Source organism: Euleptes europaea, chromosome 12 (genome assembly GCF_029931775.1).
Source record: "Euleptes europaea isolate rEulEur1 chromosome 12, rEulEur1.hap1, whole genome shotgun sequence".
Taxonomy (NCBI): domain Eukaryota; kingdom Metazoa; phylum Chordata; class Lepidosauria; order Squamata; family Sphaerodactylidae; genus Euleptes; species Euleptes europaea.
In genome coordinates, this window is record NC_079323.1 from 42,209,973 (window position 1) to 42,229,343 (window position 19,371).

Here is a 19,371-nt window from a genome sequence, read left to right on the forward strand (position 1 = left end):
TAGCAAACAAAATTAAAATCCTAAACAAATTCTCCCCATATGACCAGTGGCTGATATTTTTGCACAGTGACAAGTTGTCATGGGAACAAATGTTCAGTATATTCCCACTGTAGTATTTGCTATAGATACAAGACACAGAAAAGAGCCCGTGCTTTGGGTTTTAGAAGGAAAGGAATATTTAAAGTTCAATTGTACTGTCCCCATGGGAACAGGGTAGAAAAGTTAAAAGAACTGGCGGCAGAGGCCATTAATTTTGTTCCAGTTCTAATCTTTATGAAACTAACAGAAAATACTGGAGTGACTCTTCAGTGAGGTAAATATTTAGGCTTCTGATGTTTGTTATTGCTAAGGTTGTTTTTTTTAAGTGTTTTGTTAGGGAGGAAAAATCTCCAGCCAGAAATAGCACTTGAAATGCTTCTAGACACCAAGGACTGAATATTGGCACACAATCCCTCTTTCTTTGGAAAAGCCACGTTTTCATTTTTTTTAAATTTCTTTCTGTCAGAGAGATAAATAAGGATACAATGTATGCCAATAAAGGTCTTGAATTGAATTGAAAAAAAAGGATACAATGGTATCCATAGGACTGTGATCTGGTAAGTGGGAAGGATGATAAAAGGTGATGATAAGTAATTAAAATGGAATTTTGACTTTTGGTGCTTTGCAAAAGCTTGGAAAGCTTTGTTCCAAATAAGGGGAAACGGCAATGAATGACATTGCTCCCAATCATTCATCTCTCCTGCGCCGGAGTTTGGCTTTAGTTTCTTCTTGTCGACTTCTCCACGCATCAATGATGGCATCATCATCCATTTCCTCTTCTTCCTCTTTTCGAGTGCTTTGCCTGTGTCTGAAGGAATACCTTGAGGCAAAACACTCTTTCCTTTCTTCCACCTTTTCTTCTTTCTCTCCATTCCCTTCAGGTTTTGCAAAGCTCTGAGTGAACTTTCTCTTGGCTCCAAATTCAGACACATCTGAACCAGCCTCTTCCTCACACTCTTCGACGTTATGTGATCTGATTCGACTGTGTGCGGTTGTTTCATGGGATTCTGATGGTTCTGGGGTTCTGACCAAATAGGGCTCTGGACTTTCTTCTCTGGAACTTGTCTCGCTGATTTTTGACCGAGTAAACTTGTATGCCTCTCTGTCTTCTTGAGCAGAGGCAAATTGTGATGAAGTTCTCTGCAAGTTATCTCTGCACTGGTAAGTTGAGGAGTGATCCATTTCTTCTTTTTGGGACCTGCAATATCTATAACTAGAATCTTCACTATCCACCTCTTTAAATGTGGATGATCTGGCATGTTTAGGTCTACTATTGTCAGTGCAGTCCTGATAGGAAGACTTTTCTTCTGCCTTCAGACCCTTGAGCCACTTGTTCACATTATTCTCTACCTCTGATCTTATAGCACCAGCACAGGCAAACTGGCCTGAGAGAGCAGAAATGGTGTCACTCCTGTCAAGACCTGCTTGCAGTGGGTACCTCATACCACCTATTGGGTTTTCAGTATCATTTTCTGTCTTCAGATCCTCATCGTCTTCCTTGACCTTCTTCTTCTTAAATAAAGTGCTACGTTTATTGTCATTGATAAGCTTTTCAGTCTGGTAATCCGACATTTTCTCTCTCATCTCCATCTGCATCTCCCTTTCCTTCCTGCTAAGCTTCTTCAGGTCAATCTCATCAGCAAAGAGGCTATACAGAGGTTTACTTGTCTGTGTCACTCTCCTGCTTGAGCGGGACCCTCCGGTCGTTCCACTCATGGAGGTGTTACAGGATAGGATGGACTGGGAATCTGAATATTGGGAGCCCTGCTGGTGATGCAGGGAACTGCTCGGTGCACTCAGCAGAGAAGTCTTATCATTGTCCAGATGTCTACAATGATCTCCTGACATCACACTGGAAGCTGCTACTGACGGTGGGCGGGACAATATCAGGATCTCATTTTGTTTCTGAGCAATAGTTTCACTAACTACATTGGCAATCCAGTTTTGAATGCTGGCCATTGATATTGAATTGTCTGGGCCAACTAGGAGGTTGGGCACACCCGTTGCTACTGTAGGACTTGGCAGGGCCCCACTGCTGCTTCTAGCCTGAGAAAAAGAAGATCGATTGGTCTGCCTGCTTAAAGCTGAGGCAGAGTCCTCTGTACCATTCACAGAAACTACTGATGGCCCAAAAGCTGATAATGGGATACTTCCACTCATAGCACTTTCTTCTTCCCAGCTGCAAAGAGACTGACTTTCTTCCAGAACTTTTTTGGAGCGTTCAAGTACCTCCATTCGTCTCTGCTTTCTCCTAGCAGAAGCAGAGTCTTCAACTTTAATCAGCTCCACAATGTCGTCTTTATTCTCATTGCCTACCTTCCTCTGGTGTCTTGTCTTCCAGGCTTGGTAAGCCGTTAGATTGATATCTGATAAGTTCTTCTCCTCTTCCGTAGCCTCTTTATTTTGCTGGTTGCCATTTTCAGCCTTGGATTGCTCAGAGGCTTCTGAATCTCTCTTGTGAAAGCCGAAGTAGATTCTCTTGATCTTCCATCTTTCTAAAGCAGTTAGTTTGTCTTTGTTCTTTTGACAGAAATTATAAAAAGAGCTAGTATCAGATACACTTTCCTCATCTATATCCCTTTCCTTTGTTCCTCTTTCAAGGTTCAGATTCTCATTACCACGCCTAGCTCTGGAACAATATCTTTGAGCAGCTTCCTTCTCTATCACCATCATCCTCTCATTCCACATATCCCAGCTGCTTTCTGTAGACATGGAGTCTGTGCGTCCTCTCCTCATTCTGTTGACACTACTTGCTTCCAGCTGTTGTTTCAAGATCCTGATCTCCTGGCTGCTTAAACTTTCAGTATCACTTACGTCACCTACAGGATATGGTCTTCCTTCCATGGTAGAGTCACCATCCTCCTCTTTGGGAAACAGGTAGGTTTCCATTTGGTACTTCTCATTTTTGCATTGCCACTCCTGGATCATCCGATCCATGTCCTCTTCAGATTCCTCTTGCACCTGGAATGCAAGGTGTGAAGATTTACTCTCTCCATCCTTGCTTGAAAGTTCCTTTGCAGGCAAGCCTTGCTTCTTCCTCCATTCTTCATAAAGCTGTTCCTCTTCCTCCTCACTGATAAGAGTTGGCTGTTTAGAAGCTACACTAGATTTTGCCATAGATGAAGCGCTCATAACACTTCCCAGGAGGCTTGTTGTGTCTTCTTCCTCTACCATGATAGAGTGGACTTTGGCTCCTGTGATACTCCTAGTATCTTCTAGGCCAGACAACAGGGAACAACTTCCAGCTCTAACAACAGAAATCTGACTGCCTGTTTCATCATCAGCAGAATATTCTGCATCTTCCTCTTGCCGTTCTGCCAGCAATTTTTCATTGAGTTCCCGCAGCTGTTTCAGAAAGCCATCATTGGGATAAATGGCCCGTTTTTTTCGTATAGTCATCAAGGCTTCCAAGATGGTCATGTGATGGAAGATCATCAGATAAGAGGCTACCAGCACTGCTGAGCGACTGACTCCCATTTCACTGCTGACCAACACTTTTCCTAGAAGTAAAATTACAGTGTCATAACAGAATAATTCTGAAACAGTTTATAGAAAAGACCAGCACGGCATATTTTCTATCTTCTTTAGTCTTCATTTCAGTGTTTTGATAAATTTAATCAAAAACATCTGAAAGCATCTTACAGACAGACAACAGTTACTAAAGCTTCACATAACCTCTCCTTGAGGTAACTTTAATCGCAGAGCAACAATAGTCTCCCATTTCCCCTTATATGTCTTTAAATTAAAATCTATATAAAGAATTTCTTCAGAAAGAATTTCTAAAATTTTAATCTCTTACAGGAAGTTTTGACCAATTTTTGAAAAGTGAAAAATTATCCTATACATTATTGCTATAAAAATCTTAATGTACATTTTGGTTAAAATCTGTTTGAAATCATACTCTGAATTAGGGTTGGAAAATTAAAAAAAAAAAAAACCTTTCCCCAGTTTTTATTCACTGTTCCCCAGTTTTTATTCACTGCAGCTGATACTGGTGAAGTTGGGTGCAAATCGACTGAAGAATAATATGCTCCAAACTGAGGGGAAATTTGAAATGTAAATATTAACAATTACATTGTGTGTGTTAATTTCTTTCAAGTCGCTTCTGACTTGAATTGATGTCCTCCAAAACGTCTTATTGTTAACAGCCTTGCTCAGGTCTTGCAAACCGAGGGCTGTGGCTTCCTTTACAATGGCTTACATTACATCGTTTAATATAAAAATGTAAAATAAATAAAAAGTAAACATTCTGGTATTTCAGATGTTTTCAATGACTACTTATAGATCATTTATTAATTATTAAGTTGTAGCTTATAATATGCCCTGACCTGGATGGCCCAGGCTAGCCTGATCTCGTCAGATCTCAGAAGCTAAGCAGGGTCAGCCCTGGTTAGTATTTGGATGGGAGACCACCAAGGAATATCAGGGTTGCTGTGCAGGAGAAGGCACTGCCAAACCACCTCTGTTAGTCTCTTGCCATGAAAACCCCCAAAAGGGGTTGCCATAAGTCAGCTGTGACTTGACGGGACTTTACCTACATACACAGCTTATAATATAGCTATCTTCTCAGAGGATTATGGAAACATTTAAAAATCCTGCAGGAAGGATAAAAACAATATGATTAGTGTGTGAAAGGCCCACAATGCTACATTGCAAATAATACATGAATGGGAAAATCTATGTGTGGACAGTAACTGTTTCCCCATTTACCTCTATAGGTTAGTAGTGCTTCATCAAGGAACTCTGCCGCCTGTCGGAAATGTTTAGAGATGTCCATATCTGGGAAATCGTCCACCTCAATCCCTAAGTACTGGATATCCATGCCATTGTAGAAGTCTGGTCCTGTATATACGCCAGTCCCATGAGCTGCATTAAGAACATGTGTAATTCCTAGTCTCTTCAGGCGACCTTTATTCACTGCAACACTCCTTCAAGGCAAAGGAAGAAATATTAGATTCTGGTTTCGAAACTGAGTAAATATTGTGGCTCAAGAAAAACATGCAGTGGAAAGAGTAAATGAGAAGCTGATGAGGAACTGGTGCACACTCCATCTATTCTGACAATCTGGCTAGTGGTTAGAATAGTATCAGAATGCCAAGAACAGAGCAAGTCTGAAAGATGTGTATAATTTTTGGTGAGACACAAAGTACTGAAACATGCCTGACCTCTGGAAGTCTTACACCCTAACCCTCCCTCTCCAACTTGAGTCCCACCAAGACAAGCAGACTATAAAATAAATAAATAAACAATTGCACATTCAAAGCCTTATTAATGACAGATCTTCTAATAAGATGCATAATAAAATACCCCTGGGCACTGTGGTAGGGGTGTAGAACAAAGGTAAAGGTAAAGGTACCGGGTCATTCCTGACCCATGGAGTGATGTCACATCCCGACGTTTACTAGGCAGACTTTGTTTATGGGGTGGTTTGCCAGTGCCTTCCCCAGTCATCTTCCCTTTACCCCCAGCAAGCTGGGTACTCATTTCACCGACCTCGGAAGGATGGAAGGCTGAGTCGACCTTGAGCCGGCTACCTGAAACCGACTTCCGTCGGGATCGAACTCAGGTCGTGAGCAGAGCTTTTGACTGCAGTACTGTAGCTTAACACTCTGTGCCACGGGGCTCCAGAACAAAGGTAGGCCACATATATCCCCACCATGCATTCCTCAACATATATTACAAAGCCTCTGGCTAGATTCCTTAAGAATTCCAGCATTCATTTCTTTTTTTAAAAAACTATATTTATTATTTCTCAGAGCAGAGAAATGCATTTGGACATATTATGGCTACAAATGCTTAAAGTCTATCAGTATTGAACGGCGATATCCCTGGGCATTAACATTTGGAAAATTGTGATGAAGGGATACTGAAAGAGAACTTTTTAAATGAATGACAATTCCTCTGACATTAGAATACTTTGTTTAAAATGTACAAGGTTTTGTGTTTAGCAGTATTAATATCAGCTGTTTGTTTTATTTAAGGTTGATTGGGCTCTCTCTTAATCTCAGCACAAGTCAGCTATTGGTGAATGAAAGCTAAGGTAGAGCCAACATCCTTCTGCCACTGAAAATGGCATTCCTGCATCTTCTTTCCTGGCAATATGGTAATGCAAAACAGAAGCTATGATATCATTCTGTTTTGAATTTCTCAGTCCTCACAACTAGCAGCCAATAATTAAAGAGGGGTTGGACAATCTCACAATGTGATGATGCCACATGTGAATTGCAGGTTCTCCTCAGTCCCTCCATATGTGGTTCCTGATTTGGATTGCAACAGTGGTGCACATGCAGAAAGGGATTCAGCCTTCCCACCTGCACCATTTTCCAAACCTGCAACAGTCCCACAGGTACATTAGTTGGCCCATTGGGGAAATCCCTGTGTACACTTGTGGGTTTTCCCAACAGGCCAAATAGCACCCCTCCAAGGAATGTTTCAGGTCAGAAAAATTGTATGTGTAGAGAAGCTTAAGCTCCTTCTCTTTGAGTACCACACTTGTGTTCTTATTTGGGACCAATGCAAGAACTGATATGTAACTCATATGTGACTTCTACACAGGACCCAGGGTGGGGATCCCAGACCTCCATGACATGATGTGTGAACTGGCAGAGGCAGAGATGCAGGACTGATGCTTTTGGTGGCACTCACACATATGTCTTAATGTGTTTTATGGTCTCGTATAGAGGTTAAGAACTTAAACCTAGCTCATTTAAATTGGCGAATTCTGTAAATTTGGTGAGATTATGGCTCCCTAGGGTGACAGAAACCACATCAACTAGTTTCTTAAGAAACCATTCCAACTTGTCTGTAGAAACTGGCATAAAGAGCAAGAAAGAGTATGGTGTATGAAATAATGTTGGACGATCAAACAGTTGCATCCAAGTAAAAAAGGGATTATGTGACTCACAGAAATGAAGACTAGGAATCAGAAAAAATGCACTGTAGCTTTCAGATACACAGAGAAAGAAGACACAACAACACTGTTTCCGTCTTTGAATTGGCATGGAACTCTTACTGTAAGTTTCATACAGATTGAGAAGGTTTGAAAGACTGAGAAAATCAGCTTTAATTATTTTATTCAAAGAGAAAAAGACCTCCTACTCACTTTTCTGCGATGAAGACATTTGGCCAGACCTCATCAATGGCATCCCGTGGGGCCTCAAGCCGGTCCTTCACAAGTGCCCTCTGCAAGTCCATGACACATGGTGTGTTGAACAAACTAGTGTCATCTATCTTTTCCTTGACCCGATTGTATAGATCTTCCACCAGTAGCTGTTCTGCAGATTCCAGCATCCCTGGGCAACCTGAGTCTACTTTCACCTCCTTTGTCTTCAGCTCTGAAATGAATCAATCTCATCGTTTTCAAAATTGCAAGGAATGTTTTGATGTTGTTTACTTTGGGAGGTTTTTTTTCTCTAAAGACTGCTCAGCCCCGTATCCAGCCCTTTGTGCTGAGCTGTGTACACAATGAACACTTTAATGGACTGATGATCCATGGTATTCTGTTCATCGCTGCATTGAAGTGGACTCTCCTTCCAAAGAGGAAAGCATTTCATCTAGATTCTAGGGCAGTCCCTACAACAACACTCACAGTGCATACTAGTTCCTTACAATTGACATCAAAATAGAATACTCTGGCATTTTGCTCAACAAAATGTGAAAGGAAAATACCTTCAGTACCCTATTAACCTTCAGGAGGGTTTGTTTAGTCCTAGATTAATCAGAAAAAAGAGGTTCTACAAACACTTTCCAGATGTTATAGAATTACTGAGTTTGAAGCCAAGCTGCCCGGGGAGGGGAGAGGGAACACGGGCAATTTACTCCGAGCCCCTGCAAAGCAAGTCCCCCACCCAGTTCCCATGCATACCATTGGGCCCTGTCCTGGCCTTCCCAAGAACTCTTAGCATTTTCTGTTAGGTTTTCATGTAAAAGAGGAAACTGAGTATAAGAGTGCAAGATAACAATGAGCTGCAACATGTAATTGTAACACAATGGAACCCATTGCAAATAGTTGTATGCAAAGAATAGGTACCAGCCATCTTTGTTGCAGGAACAAACGGGGAATGAAGGAGCCTTCTTGAAATGGTCTGTGCATGCAAGAATGTTCCTCTGTGCTTCTGGTTCCCCAGGTTTGTACACATACACATGGGTCCGTATGTATGAGGTAGCAGCAGGACCTCCAACATCATACCTGCCCAGGTCCCATAAACCCTCTTGGTGGTGCTGATTGGAAGGGACTAGAGATCAACTGGTCCAGTTCTGTGCCCCAAATGGGGTCATCCACCCACCAGCCTCTCCCCCGATAAGCCCACTAGTATTTTCATTACTTTCCTTATTTCCCCCTACCTTCATTGATGATCTGTTTGGCAGCCACAGCAGATGACAGATGAATGGGCTCCATGAAGATGCTCTCAGTGTCTGTGTCTGATATCACCGAGTATCTGTTGATCAATGACAACTGCTTGAAGCAATGCTTTGCCAATACCGTTGACACTCATATTTGACATCACAGTCCTTTGCAACCACTTCTGAACAGAGCAGCTTTTAAACAAAACCTGCACTGGTGAGCTGGTAGGCAAAGAAAGTCTGTTTTGGGGCAAATTTTTAAAGGAAATGTCAAAACAAAGTTACATTTCCCTATAATGCCTTCACAGTTACTCTTTTTTTCTTAGACGTATGTTTATCCTCTCAAATGAGGTGAATCAAGACACAGCACAATATTCATTTATAGAATGGTAACATCCTGTTTTTACCTTGATTATCACATATGGAGTTACAGTAGTAAGAACAAGTAACAATGGAAGGAATTAATGGAAATTCAATCCCATGGTGACTTTAACGTGGAAAAAATTTCTTGTGTACATTTATTTACTGACTTCCAGTCTCTTGCTTCCATTTTCTCGCCAATAAAATGGGATCAACCATGATTTACTATTACGCACCTCCCTGGAAAGGAACACACATAGGAGGGCAAATACACTGGCCTGATATGCAGCCCTACCCTCTGCCATATTAGAGGGGGGATGTAAGGAGATCCCCAGGGTGGAGAGACTTTGCCTGTGTAACACAGGGGAGCTGGAAACCACTGAGCATGTATTTTTTAGATGTCCCCTCTACAAGTCAGCCCACTTCAATATTATTGACCCTTTGATTAGGGAAATGGACTCTGGTGATGAGGGTGAATGGACTAAAAGGTTTCTGCTGGGAGACAGCTCCCCAAACACCACCCAGGTTGCAAAATGTTGTGCAGTAGCAATGAACTTACGTCGCCTTAATGTACACCCTTAATCTATGGAATTGTAAAATTGGGTGATTCCTATTTTTGTTGGCCTTGGTTGTAAACATCTACTCTGTATAGTCAGTTTCTGTTTTACCTGTTTTATCTGGCATACTAGCCGCAAATAAAAATTTATTTATTTATTTATTTTACTGTTACACCAATTACAGAGTCACCCAGATGTTACTGAGAGGATGCGTTCAAAAATTTAGATATATGATTGATATATAGGCTTATGGGAGGGGCAGAGGATTGTGACACCCTGGTACTGGCAGCACAGATGGCTCCAAATCTGAGGCAAGGGCCTTACATGGGCGGTTCAGAGGCAACAGTCACACTGCTGTTTCCAGGGTTGTCAGCCCAACACCGTGTGAGGAATTAAAAAGAAAACTTGAGCGAAAAGTGACCAAGCAAAGGCGAAAACGCCGTCCGCTGACCAGTTCAAGTGTCCGCCATTGTGGCAAAGTTAAGGAGCTGAGTGTGTGCGCTGTCTGTTTACAGGGGAAGAAGATGTCTCTTTCTCATCCACTAGAGGGTCCAGATGTCTCTGAGCTTTGTAAACACCGCCTGTCTGACAGCTGCACTAATCAAAACTGGTCTCCATGGCAACCGGTCAGGAAACGTTATGTGGACAGCGAGGTTCCCAAGCCAGTGGCGGCTGAGAAGACGGGGGCAGGAGAGGGCCATACTAGCCAGGGGTCAAGTACACAAAGCACTGCAGAGCTTTGACTTTGGTTAATGCATATTAAAATGGAGGGATGGGCTGAGAAAAGAGCGAGAACAGAAGGCTGGTGTGAATGTATCAGATGTGTACATTGCCCTTCCATTTCCTCAGTCAAAGGCAAGCAAAGTTTGCTGTGTCCTCCCCCCCACCCTTATAGATAATGGATGTGCCATTACTTAGCAATCCTAGAGTTGGAGTGCACCATACTACTTCTGGACACTGGAACCACTGGCTTTGACTGCCTGCAAAACTGAATTGCCACTATGCAAAGAAAGGATTCTCTCTCAAAGTATCCTCCAGATACACCCTGAGCATTAAGGATGTTCCCTAGTCAGCAACAAGCAGAGGATGTCAGTTTGAACCATGTTTCCTCATCTTAAACTAATAAGATCCTTAACTCAAGGAACTGCAAGTTACTATCATGCCACGCTACAAATAAGCTAGCAGACAAGCAGACTTCGCGGTTTTAATAAAACCTTTGCCTTCTTTAGCATGCTAGAACAAAGATATAGACCCCCATGCCATTCCACTGAACGTGCTACCTAGCAAATCACTGGTATGATTCGGAGGATCTTATTGGCGGTGCAGTCATTTGTTATGAAGAACGCTACCAAGCAAACTAAGGATCAGAGGAAGGAGATAAAAAACTGTGTCTGCTGAATGTTTATTTGTCATTCAGAGCATTTCCTAGGAAAACTGCAGCCACCATAACAATGGGGGTTTGTACTGGGAAGCTCCATGCCTTTGGAGCAGTTGAAGACATAGCAACGCCTAGGAAAAGAGACTCCATCTTTGATGGAAAAGATGGTGAATTTACAATGAAGAGCAACAGGCTGGTATCAGAAGCCCTTGATGGTGGAAAACGGTTAAAAATATTTTTGATTGCCTGATCTCTAAATTCATCATGTATGTTGCAGGAATAGAGCACCTGTTGGAAATTAAGCAAATGGGGCACACTAATTTAGCATAATTAATTTGCTTGATCAGCAAAACAGATTTGTGCATCATGCAGATGTTAATGACCAGATTTTGGGGATGTTAACTCCCTACTCCAGAGGAACTCATGACAAATAAGTCAATTTAAAGGTGACATTCACTGACTAAAATATAAATAAATACACAGCTTAAAATCAGGCGCTGCATTTAGCAGTGACGACGAAACCTCAAAACAGATAAGAGTATTTGTATAGTATCAATGCAAGAAAAAGATTTGTCGGTTTTAAAAATGGATTCTAAGATTAGAGAATGGGATGATTATAATGAATAGATGTTCAAGGACAAAAGCCTACAAATCACATATTACATTTTTAGGTGCACACAAATCACCTTAGGTATACACTGATCCCATGCATGTTGATTAGAAATGTTCCATTAAGTTCAGTAGGACTTTCCCCTCTGTAAATATGCATAGAATCATAGCTTCCTCTCCAAAATATGTGCAAGTGGCAAAAATTTGCTTATAAAACATGTGAAATGGGCCATAACTACCTTAACATGGAACTCAGATTCCCTACAATACGAGTTCTTCCATTACCTCCATAAGACTTCTCCAGTTGTTTTGCCCTCCCAGTTTTTACTGAGCTTTGAACAAGCTGTGAATCTCCGGACTCATGGTGCAGTCCAGACCGCAAGCACGTTCAGGACAGGATTGCTCACATATTCTTTCACCCTAGAGCTATTCAGACATCATAAACAACTCTCTGTTCAGAGTCCCAGTTTGTGGGGTGGAAACAAATTCCACCCCACAGTTAAGTCTTTGACTGCAATTTGTGCAGGAAGATGTGTGCCAGTGCGACCCTAAACAGGTTTGTGCATTAGATTGCAGCGCCTGTCACTACTTGAAGAGAGAGAGAGAGAGAGAGAGAGAGAGAGAGAGAGAGAGAGAGAGAGAGAGAGAGAGAGAGAGAGAGAGAGAGAGATTTTCCTGCACACACAGCATTAAAGAAGGTACTGACATCTTGCATATACAAAACTATTTAGGGCTGGGGAAAAAGACCTCCATAATCCAGCCAGGAAACCCAAGCCGTTCTCCCTCCGGTTGCTCTTCAGCCAGCAAGGAGCTTGGTAGGAAGGACAGCAGGAAACTACAGAGGAGGGATGTTTTTCGCTGTCTCAGAGCCTCTAAAGGGGAGGCCATGTTAGTCTCTTGTCACAAAACAAAGCAAAAGTCCAGCGAGCTTTTCTGAGTCACAGCTTACCCCCTCAAACTGACTCACAAAAATCCATATTGAAACAAATGTTAGTTTGTTAGATGCCACAGGATTTTTGCTTTATTCTGTTAATTCCCCCTTTCTGTGTATGCTGAGCCAGGCTATTGGTCCCCCTAGCTCAGGACTGTCTAAACTGGAAGCAACCCACCAGGTTCTTAGGCAGTGAAAAGTCTTTCCCAGCTCGTGTGGCCTGAAATTAAAATAAAAATAAAAATGCCAGTGAGTGAACCTGGGACCATTTAATGCCAAGGATTTGCTTCACCTCCAAGCCATGGCTCCTCCCCATATCGTTTCAAGGAATGTCCTCTATGAAGAAACCTCAGCTCTTCAACCTACTAGAACATGGTGCAGTTCAAAAGCTCTGTCCAAGCAACTTCTCCTAGCTGATAGGGACTAGGGGTTCTGATGTTGTGAGCTGCTTCTTTCAGTTCAAAAGCTCTGTCCAAGCAACTCCTCCTAGCTGATAGGGACTAGGGGTTCTGATGTTGTGAGCTGCTTCTTTTTGGAATTCAGTCTCCAGCTACAGCGAAAACGGAGGAAGCTAGACTTCATGCACCACCAGTGGGTGGTATGTTAGTATGCTTGTGTACACCTCTCCTGATGGAGAAAGGGAAGCTCTAGTAGTGTGGTTGGAGGGAGAGCACCTTCAGGTTCGAACCCTCAAAACTCTCATGTTGGGCGTGGATGGGGAATCTGGGAATCACAATACTATTGCCAGCTCCATATTTAAAGAACTTCGGAACTCTTTTTTAAAAAACTAATTGCTATTGGATTCAGGATTCACTAACTATGCACATGCAAATGAGACATATGCAAAGGGAGAGAAAAAACTTAGCCAACTGTAGCTAAGCTGAAACAAAGCAGATGGTTTGGCTAGCAATGCTCATTCTCATCGACAGTCATGGTAGCACACAAATTTTAAAAAATGGATCAGGGCTACAAAACCAGCTGCATCCTGGCATGTCTCTTAGGAATGGACTTTACAATGCTTTGGAAAATAGCAAATTGTTCCTTAGGCCCTCCGGCAATGTCATTTTATAAAGTGAACAGGATTCTAACTTTAGTGTCTGTCAAATTTTAGGCAGTTTGTTCTTGTATTGTTGTGTTTAATAGGCTGTTTTTACTACATTGTCCTATAATCTTGAAACCCAGGGGTTTTGTTTGTTTGCACTGCTTGTAGCATGTATTATGCTGTTTCTATTGCATTGTCTGTTGCATGTGTGTGTTTTGCACACATCAAGTCACAGCTGACTTATGGCAATCCCATAGGGTTTTCAAGACAAGAGACTTGGAGGTGGTTTGCCATTGCCTTCCCCCAAGTCACCATGGTATTCCTTGGAGGTCTCCCATCCAAACACTAGCCAGGGTCAGGGCTGAGAGTGTGTGACTGGCCCAAAGTCACCCAGCAAGCTTCCATGGCATGAGCAGGGATTTGAACCTGGGTTTCTCAGGTCCTAGCCCAACACCTTAACCACTGCACCACAACATTGTTTCAGTGCATTCTAATTCTGTAGCCTGGCTTGACTGTCAATGAGAAAGGCAATAAATGAAGTAAGCAAGTAAATAAATAAGGGAAGGGAGGAAGATGGCATATCTGTCTGTTTTCTGATTAATAAGAAAGGCTGGTCAGCATCCTGTGCCTTTGCTCTATCAAGCACCAAGAAAGCGTGGCTGAGACTTAGACAACACCAGAGGGATAGGTGTGTCTATTTACTGTAGCAAACAAAACAAGTTCAGTGGCATCTTAAAGACTTTACAACGTTTATTCCAATATGAGCATTTGGGAGTCAGAGCTCATTTCTTCAGAAAAAATGGAAAGAAAAAAATCCTTCATATTTACCCAGAAAATTACTGAAAGTTTACCAAAGGGAGGACTGTTGTCAAATCAAGCCTAATGATCTGTCAGGGACTTGAATGGCTTAGGTCGTTATATATAATGGATGATGGGAGATAAGACAACAGTCTGCTTCATGCTTTGGGAGGCACTGCCCTAAATGAACTCATGTGGTCAAAAGTTACTGTTGATAAAAAGTGCCTGCTTTCCTCTAGAGTAGAGATGGGCGGATTCTACTCCTCAAGAAGTCTGCTGAAACTAGACCCTTGGTGAACCTGAGAGTTTATATCACACACCTACTGTACATGTGGGTTGTTGACTGGAGTGGGGTGTAGGGGCCATATCACTCCAGTTGCAGCCCGTCTACACTGGCTCCCAATTTATTTCTGGCCACAATTCAAGGTGCTAGTGTGGACCTTTAAAGCCTTATATGGCATGGGAACAGCATACCTGATGGATCACCTGTGGTCTTATGAACCTACCCAACCATTACAGTCATCTCTGAAGGCCCTGCTTTGGGTGCCCCCGCATTCTGAGATTAGGTGGGTGGCAACCCAGGAGAGGGCCTTCTCAGTTGTGGCACCAAAACTCTGGAACTTTCTCCCCAGGGAAATTCATCTGTCCCCTTCTGTTGCCATCTTCCACCAGCAGGTGAAGACTTTTTTGTTTTGTCTGGTGATCCCTCAGTGAACCCTTCTTCTTGTCCTATGTTTTGATTGTTTTTATGTTTTTGTATGTGTATTTTAATTCTGGTTTTAACTGTTTTAAAGGTGTGTTTTTGTTTTGTTTCAATGTTTTTAAAGATGTATCTGTAGGGTTGACAGCTCTGGGTTTGAAATTACCTGGAGATTTGGGGGGGGGGTGGAGCCTAGGAGGGCAGGGTTTGGAGAGGGGAGGGACATCAAAGCCATCAAGTTCAATGGCCAAAACAACCATTTGCTCCAGGGGAACTAATCGCTGTCACCAGGAGATCAGTTGTAATAGCAAGAGATCTCCAGCCACCACCTGAACTTTGGCAACCCTATGTGTCTGTACTGTGTATGTTTTTAAGATGAGCCTCTTTGGTGGCCCTGATGAGAGCAGAAAGGTGGGGTATTAATTTGGTTAAATAAATAAATAAATAAATAAATGGATTGTGCATTTACCTTGATATGCAGAGCAATCCTGAGTATGTTTACCAAAGAGGAAGTCCCTCTGGAGTTGATGGGACTTATTGCCAAGTAAGCACGCACAAGACTGCAAGCTAATACAAATACAGGGGGGAAAGAATTGCCAAAACAGATGGGAATCTTGAGTGACAAAATACAAGATCCCAGGAATGGCGAGGTGAGGATTATTTCCTCTAGTAGACTACCTTTAAGGAATTGATTAATGGAAACCCTGACTGCCACTGCTGAAACGGGGATCCTTTTATGCAGGGCTCAGCTCTCCTTCTGCACATGGATCCCTTGTCTGTACAATGGACTGAATCAAACATCTAAACTGAATTGAACTAAGAGAAGGCCGATGCAAACTCCTGCAGCCTGGGTGGGCTCTGCTGCCTCTGTCCTGCCTCAGTGAGCTTCAATTACATTTCCCCCCATAACCCAGTTGAATCAATTGGATAAATAATACATGAGCTCTCCACCCTGGCTTCTGAAAGATCCCTTTAGGCTCTGTTCTTCAGCAGAGTTTGGCTAGTGCAGGAAAGGCGAAAGAGGGTACAGATTTCCCCCACATAGGAAGAAGAGTCTGGCTTAGCAAAAGAAACCAAAAACCCCCTCACCGGCTGGGAGAGGGACTGCGAAGATAGTGGGCTTGAACAGCTTTCACGTCTGGGCCTTCTTCGTCAGGCACCACCTGCTCTCCTTCTGAGTCCATAGCCTTTGCCATAGTTGCTCTCAGGACCTCCTGGAATTGGGAAGATGATAGGATGAGGGGGGACCAGAATGTACAAAAACTCTGGTGAGTCTCAGAGAAAGACTCTGAGAGGCTGCACAGAGCAGACCAGTCCTGTTAGTAGGTTTCTAAACAGCAGGTAATTGCTTTCCATAATGGACAAACTCAATGATTCCAAATACCTTTAAACCTCTGCATTCAGTCTTGGGGAGGGGGGGAGGGCTTGGCAACAGAGAGTTATACTGCCTAGGTAAAAGGGGCCAAGGCAAAGGGGCCTGAAGATAGGGTTGCCAACCTCCAGGTAATTAGCCAAAGTTAAGACACTTCTGTGTACAATGTAGTTACAACCAAAAAAGCACAGAAACAATTTTCCAAATTCAACAAAATTCAGTATCACAAAGATTTGTGATATTGAATTTTGTTGAATTTGGAAAATTGTGTCTGTGCTTTTTTGGTTGTAAACTCCAGGTAACTGCAGATCTCCCGCTATTACAACTGACCTCCAGCTGATAGAGATCAGTTTACCTGGAGAACATGGCCGCTTTGGCAATTGGACTCTATGGCATTGAAGTCCCTCCCCTCCCCAAACCCTGCCCTCCTCAGCCTCCGCCCAAAAAACCTCCCACCGATTGCGAAGAGGGACCTGGCTACCATACCTGAAGAGGACATGGGGACACCTTAGGGTTGCCAACCTCCAGGTGGTGGCTGGAGATCTCCCGCTATTACAGCTGATCTCCAGGCGACAGAGATCAGTTCACCTGGAGAAAATGGCTGCCTTGGAAGGTGGACTCCATGGCAACTGTACCCCACGGCAGTCCCTCTCCTCCCCAATCCCTGCCTTCCACAGGTTCCACCCCCCAAATCTCCAGACATTTCCCAACCCGGAGCTGGCAACCCTAGGACACCTATGTATTTCTGGCCAAGCCTCTGATTGTATACATTGAGTGGCTATAGTTATAAACAATTAAATGAGCCAATATATTAGTTATGAATGCCAAAGGCACAAATCTTTTTGCCTAGACAAAGGTGACCATTAACCTTGCTGGGAACATCATTATAGTTATTGTAAGGGATAATAAATAATCACACTAAATGCTCTGAAGACATTTTTTTAAAAACCAGAAATTTATACAAGAGAAGTCCTTTTAGATATTAAAGCATATCACCCTGCTGAAATCTCTCTCACAATTCTACTGTTGTTTCCCTGGGAATCTCTTTGACAATCCAGAGAAGCAGCAGTTGGTTCCTCAGGCTTTGTAAAGAAAAACAGCCTGATTTCTAGCTCTCGCTATAGACATATCTATCCCATTTCAGGCCACAAGGCCTCTGACTCTCTCACCCGCCTTCCCTTCCACGCACTCCATTTCCACCCACCGGCAGCTTGTCTCAAATGTCAGGAATGCCGCCAGGGCTCCACGAAACAGGAGCTGAGTTGCTACTACACAATGACCCAGCAAGACAGTATATGAGAGCCCAACAGTAACGTACCTTTAGTGCGGAAGGGAAATCTTTCTCTGCCTCTCTCTCAGTTGCAGGATTTCACTCGTGCCTAACTTGGTTCAGAGTGGGAAAGTAGAGAACTGGGCAGAGGATCCAGCTAGGAGAAGAGCAGTTGCCCTCCTTTCCTCGCTGGGGGATTTTTTCTCAAAGGGGCAGGACAACTGTCCGCTTCAGGCTTTATCACCCTTCTAAATATAGCATCCTCTGACACTGCCTGCTGGGTGGCTGGGGAAGAAGTTCAGTGCCTCTCAGACTGTGCCTGTATGGGCGTTTAACTCTGCCCCTTCAGATCCAACTACCTCACCCAAGCTGCAGACTAGGGCAAAGGAGGATGTTATCATTTATATTCCAAAGCGTCAGTTGTGGCCCTTCAAGGCTCAGAAAGAGATGCCCCACTGCCTAGGACTTTCAGTCACTGCCCCTTCTTCTGGGCCATTGTGGATTGCCACAACTAGTTGACATGCTATGTCGGAAGGGCTTGACTAGCATCCTGATACCATTTTTTATTTTGGGAAGACTTAGGGCAGGGGTCCCCAACCTTTTTGGAGCCTGCGGGCACCACTGAAATTCTGAGACTGGCCACAACCACAAGATGGCTGTCACAAGAGGAGGAGCCGACCACAAAATCTCAGGGAGTGAGTTGATGTGTAACTCTAATAGTAACTCCCCAACATTTCAGGCAGGAGCTCTATTTAGCAGGATGCCTTGAAAAATGAACATATTGTTTAAAAATATTGTCTTGCATACACACAGCTTATCTCCAGTTCTACAGTGAAGCTCCTTTGTGCTGTGGCGACAGCTGCTGCTGAAGCAACTTTTTAAAAACCCGCAAAACCAGATCTCTGATGGCCAAAGGCAAAAGTCCCCTCTGGCCCCACCAATGTTCTAAAAACACTAGGCAGGCACCAGGAAAGTTATTTGTACCAGAGCGTCCAAGGATACTACATTGGGGAACCGTAATTTAGAGGATGAGTTTTCTTTCACACCCAGCATCTAAATAACTTGGGATCCTGACTATTTTTCCCCCTCCAGGTAGATTGCAGACTCTCACTTTTAGGGTTTGGGGAAATATCCTTGCAATATATAGATTAGCTTGCTTGCCAAACCATTTGGAGTGACCCTGCTGCTCTGTAAGCACATTGGCATGGCGTACCTTGTTGGCTCCTGCTTTCTGCTCACAGCACACTATGATCTGGATTATCTGCTTTGATCTGAGAGGCTGATGTGCAGAAGTAGGCAGAAGAACATAATGACTCCATACCAACCTCCATAATTCTGTGTTTCCTGATTCTTCTGGTATAGTTCCACATTTTGTAGATTAATCATTGGAGACTTCGGTGGCCTGCGAGGCCTTGTTCTTGATTTTATGGTTTAATCTTTTAATTGTTTTAAACAATGTTGTTTTTCTATTTTCACTTGTTGCAAGTGTCCCTGAGTACTTTTAATTAGATTGGAGGGGCATAAATCTGATAGGCAGGTAAATAAATAGATATTTGGTTGTGTGTAGATTATATAATATGAAGTTACTAATAGGGCTGATCACCTTTTTTCATTTTGGCTTATTTTTAATTGATTCAGTTTCATTAATTTTGTTATTAAAGCTATTAATTTTAGTTATCCCATCAGAGTTGGGGTTTTTGTTGTTGTTGTTGTTGTTTGTTTCCATTGGCTTCACAGGAAACATTTCTTGCTGCAGTTCCTTCCAAGAGGGATGCAACTGTCTGCAATTGCACCCCTTGCCCCAGGGAGTCTTGACGGCCAAATTTCAGACACATTAGAGAAACTGTTCCCATTTCACAGGCGACTGAAATTCTTGCTTGCAGAGCAGGAACAAGGAAGTATTTGACAACCTGGAAAAGCAGGCAGCAAGACACAATGGGCACAAATAATACAGCCACTGGACAGGCAGCAC

At 43.0% G+C, this 19,371-nt stretch overlaps 1 protein-coding gene across 1 annotated transcript; it reads right to left on the minus strand.

The window, feature by feature from the left end:
- Positions 1-714: 714 nt before the first annotated feature.
- STYXL2 (serine/threonine/tyrosine interacting like 2) lies at positions 715-15,967 on the minus strand. Its single transcript, XM_056858525.1, has 5 exons — positions 15,847-15,967; positions 8,383-8,477; positions 7,142-7,373; positions 4,750-4,967; positions 715-3,539 (listed from the first exon to the last, which is right to left on the minus strand). The coding sequence occupies exons 1-5, from the start codon at positions 15,951-15,953 to the stop codon at positions 727-729; spliced, it is 3,465 nt and encodes a 1,154-aa protein (XP_056714503.1). The 5' UTR covers positions 15,954-15,967; the 3' UTR covers positions 715-726.
- Positions 15,968-19,371: the final 3,404 nt, after the last annotated feature.

Coding starts and splice junctions, on each gene's coding strand:
- STYXL2 (XM_056858525.1), bottom strand. CDS start 15,953: ATGGCAAAGGCTATGGACTCAGAAGGAGAGCAGGTGGTGCCTGACGAA. Junction 8,478..15,846: donor CGCAGTCCCTCTCCCAGCCG/GTGAGGGGGTTT, acceptor ATTGATCAACAG/ATACTCGGTGATATCAGACA. Junction 3,540..4,749: donor AGCACTACTAACCTATAGAG/GTAAATGGGGAA, acceptor TTTTACTTCTAG/GAAAAGTGTTGGTCAGCAGT.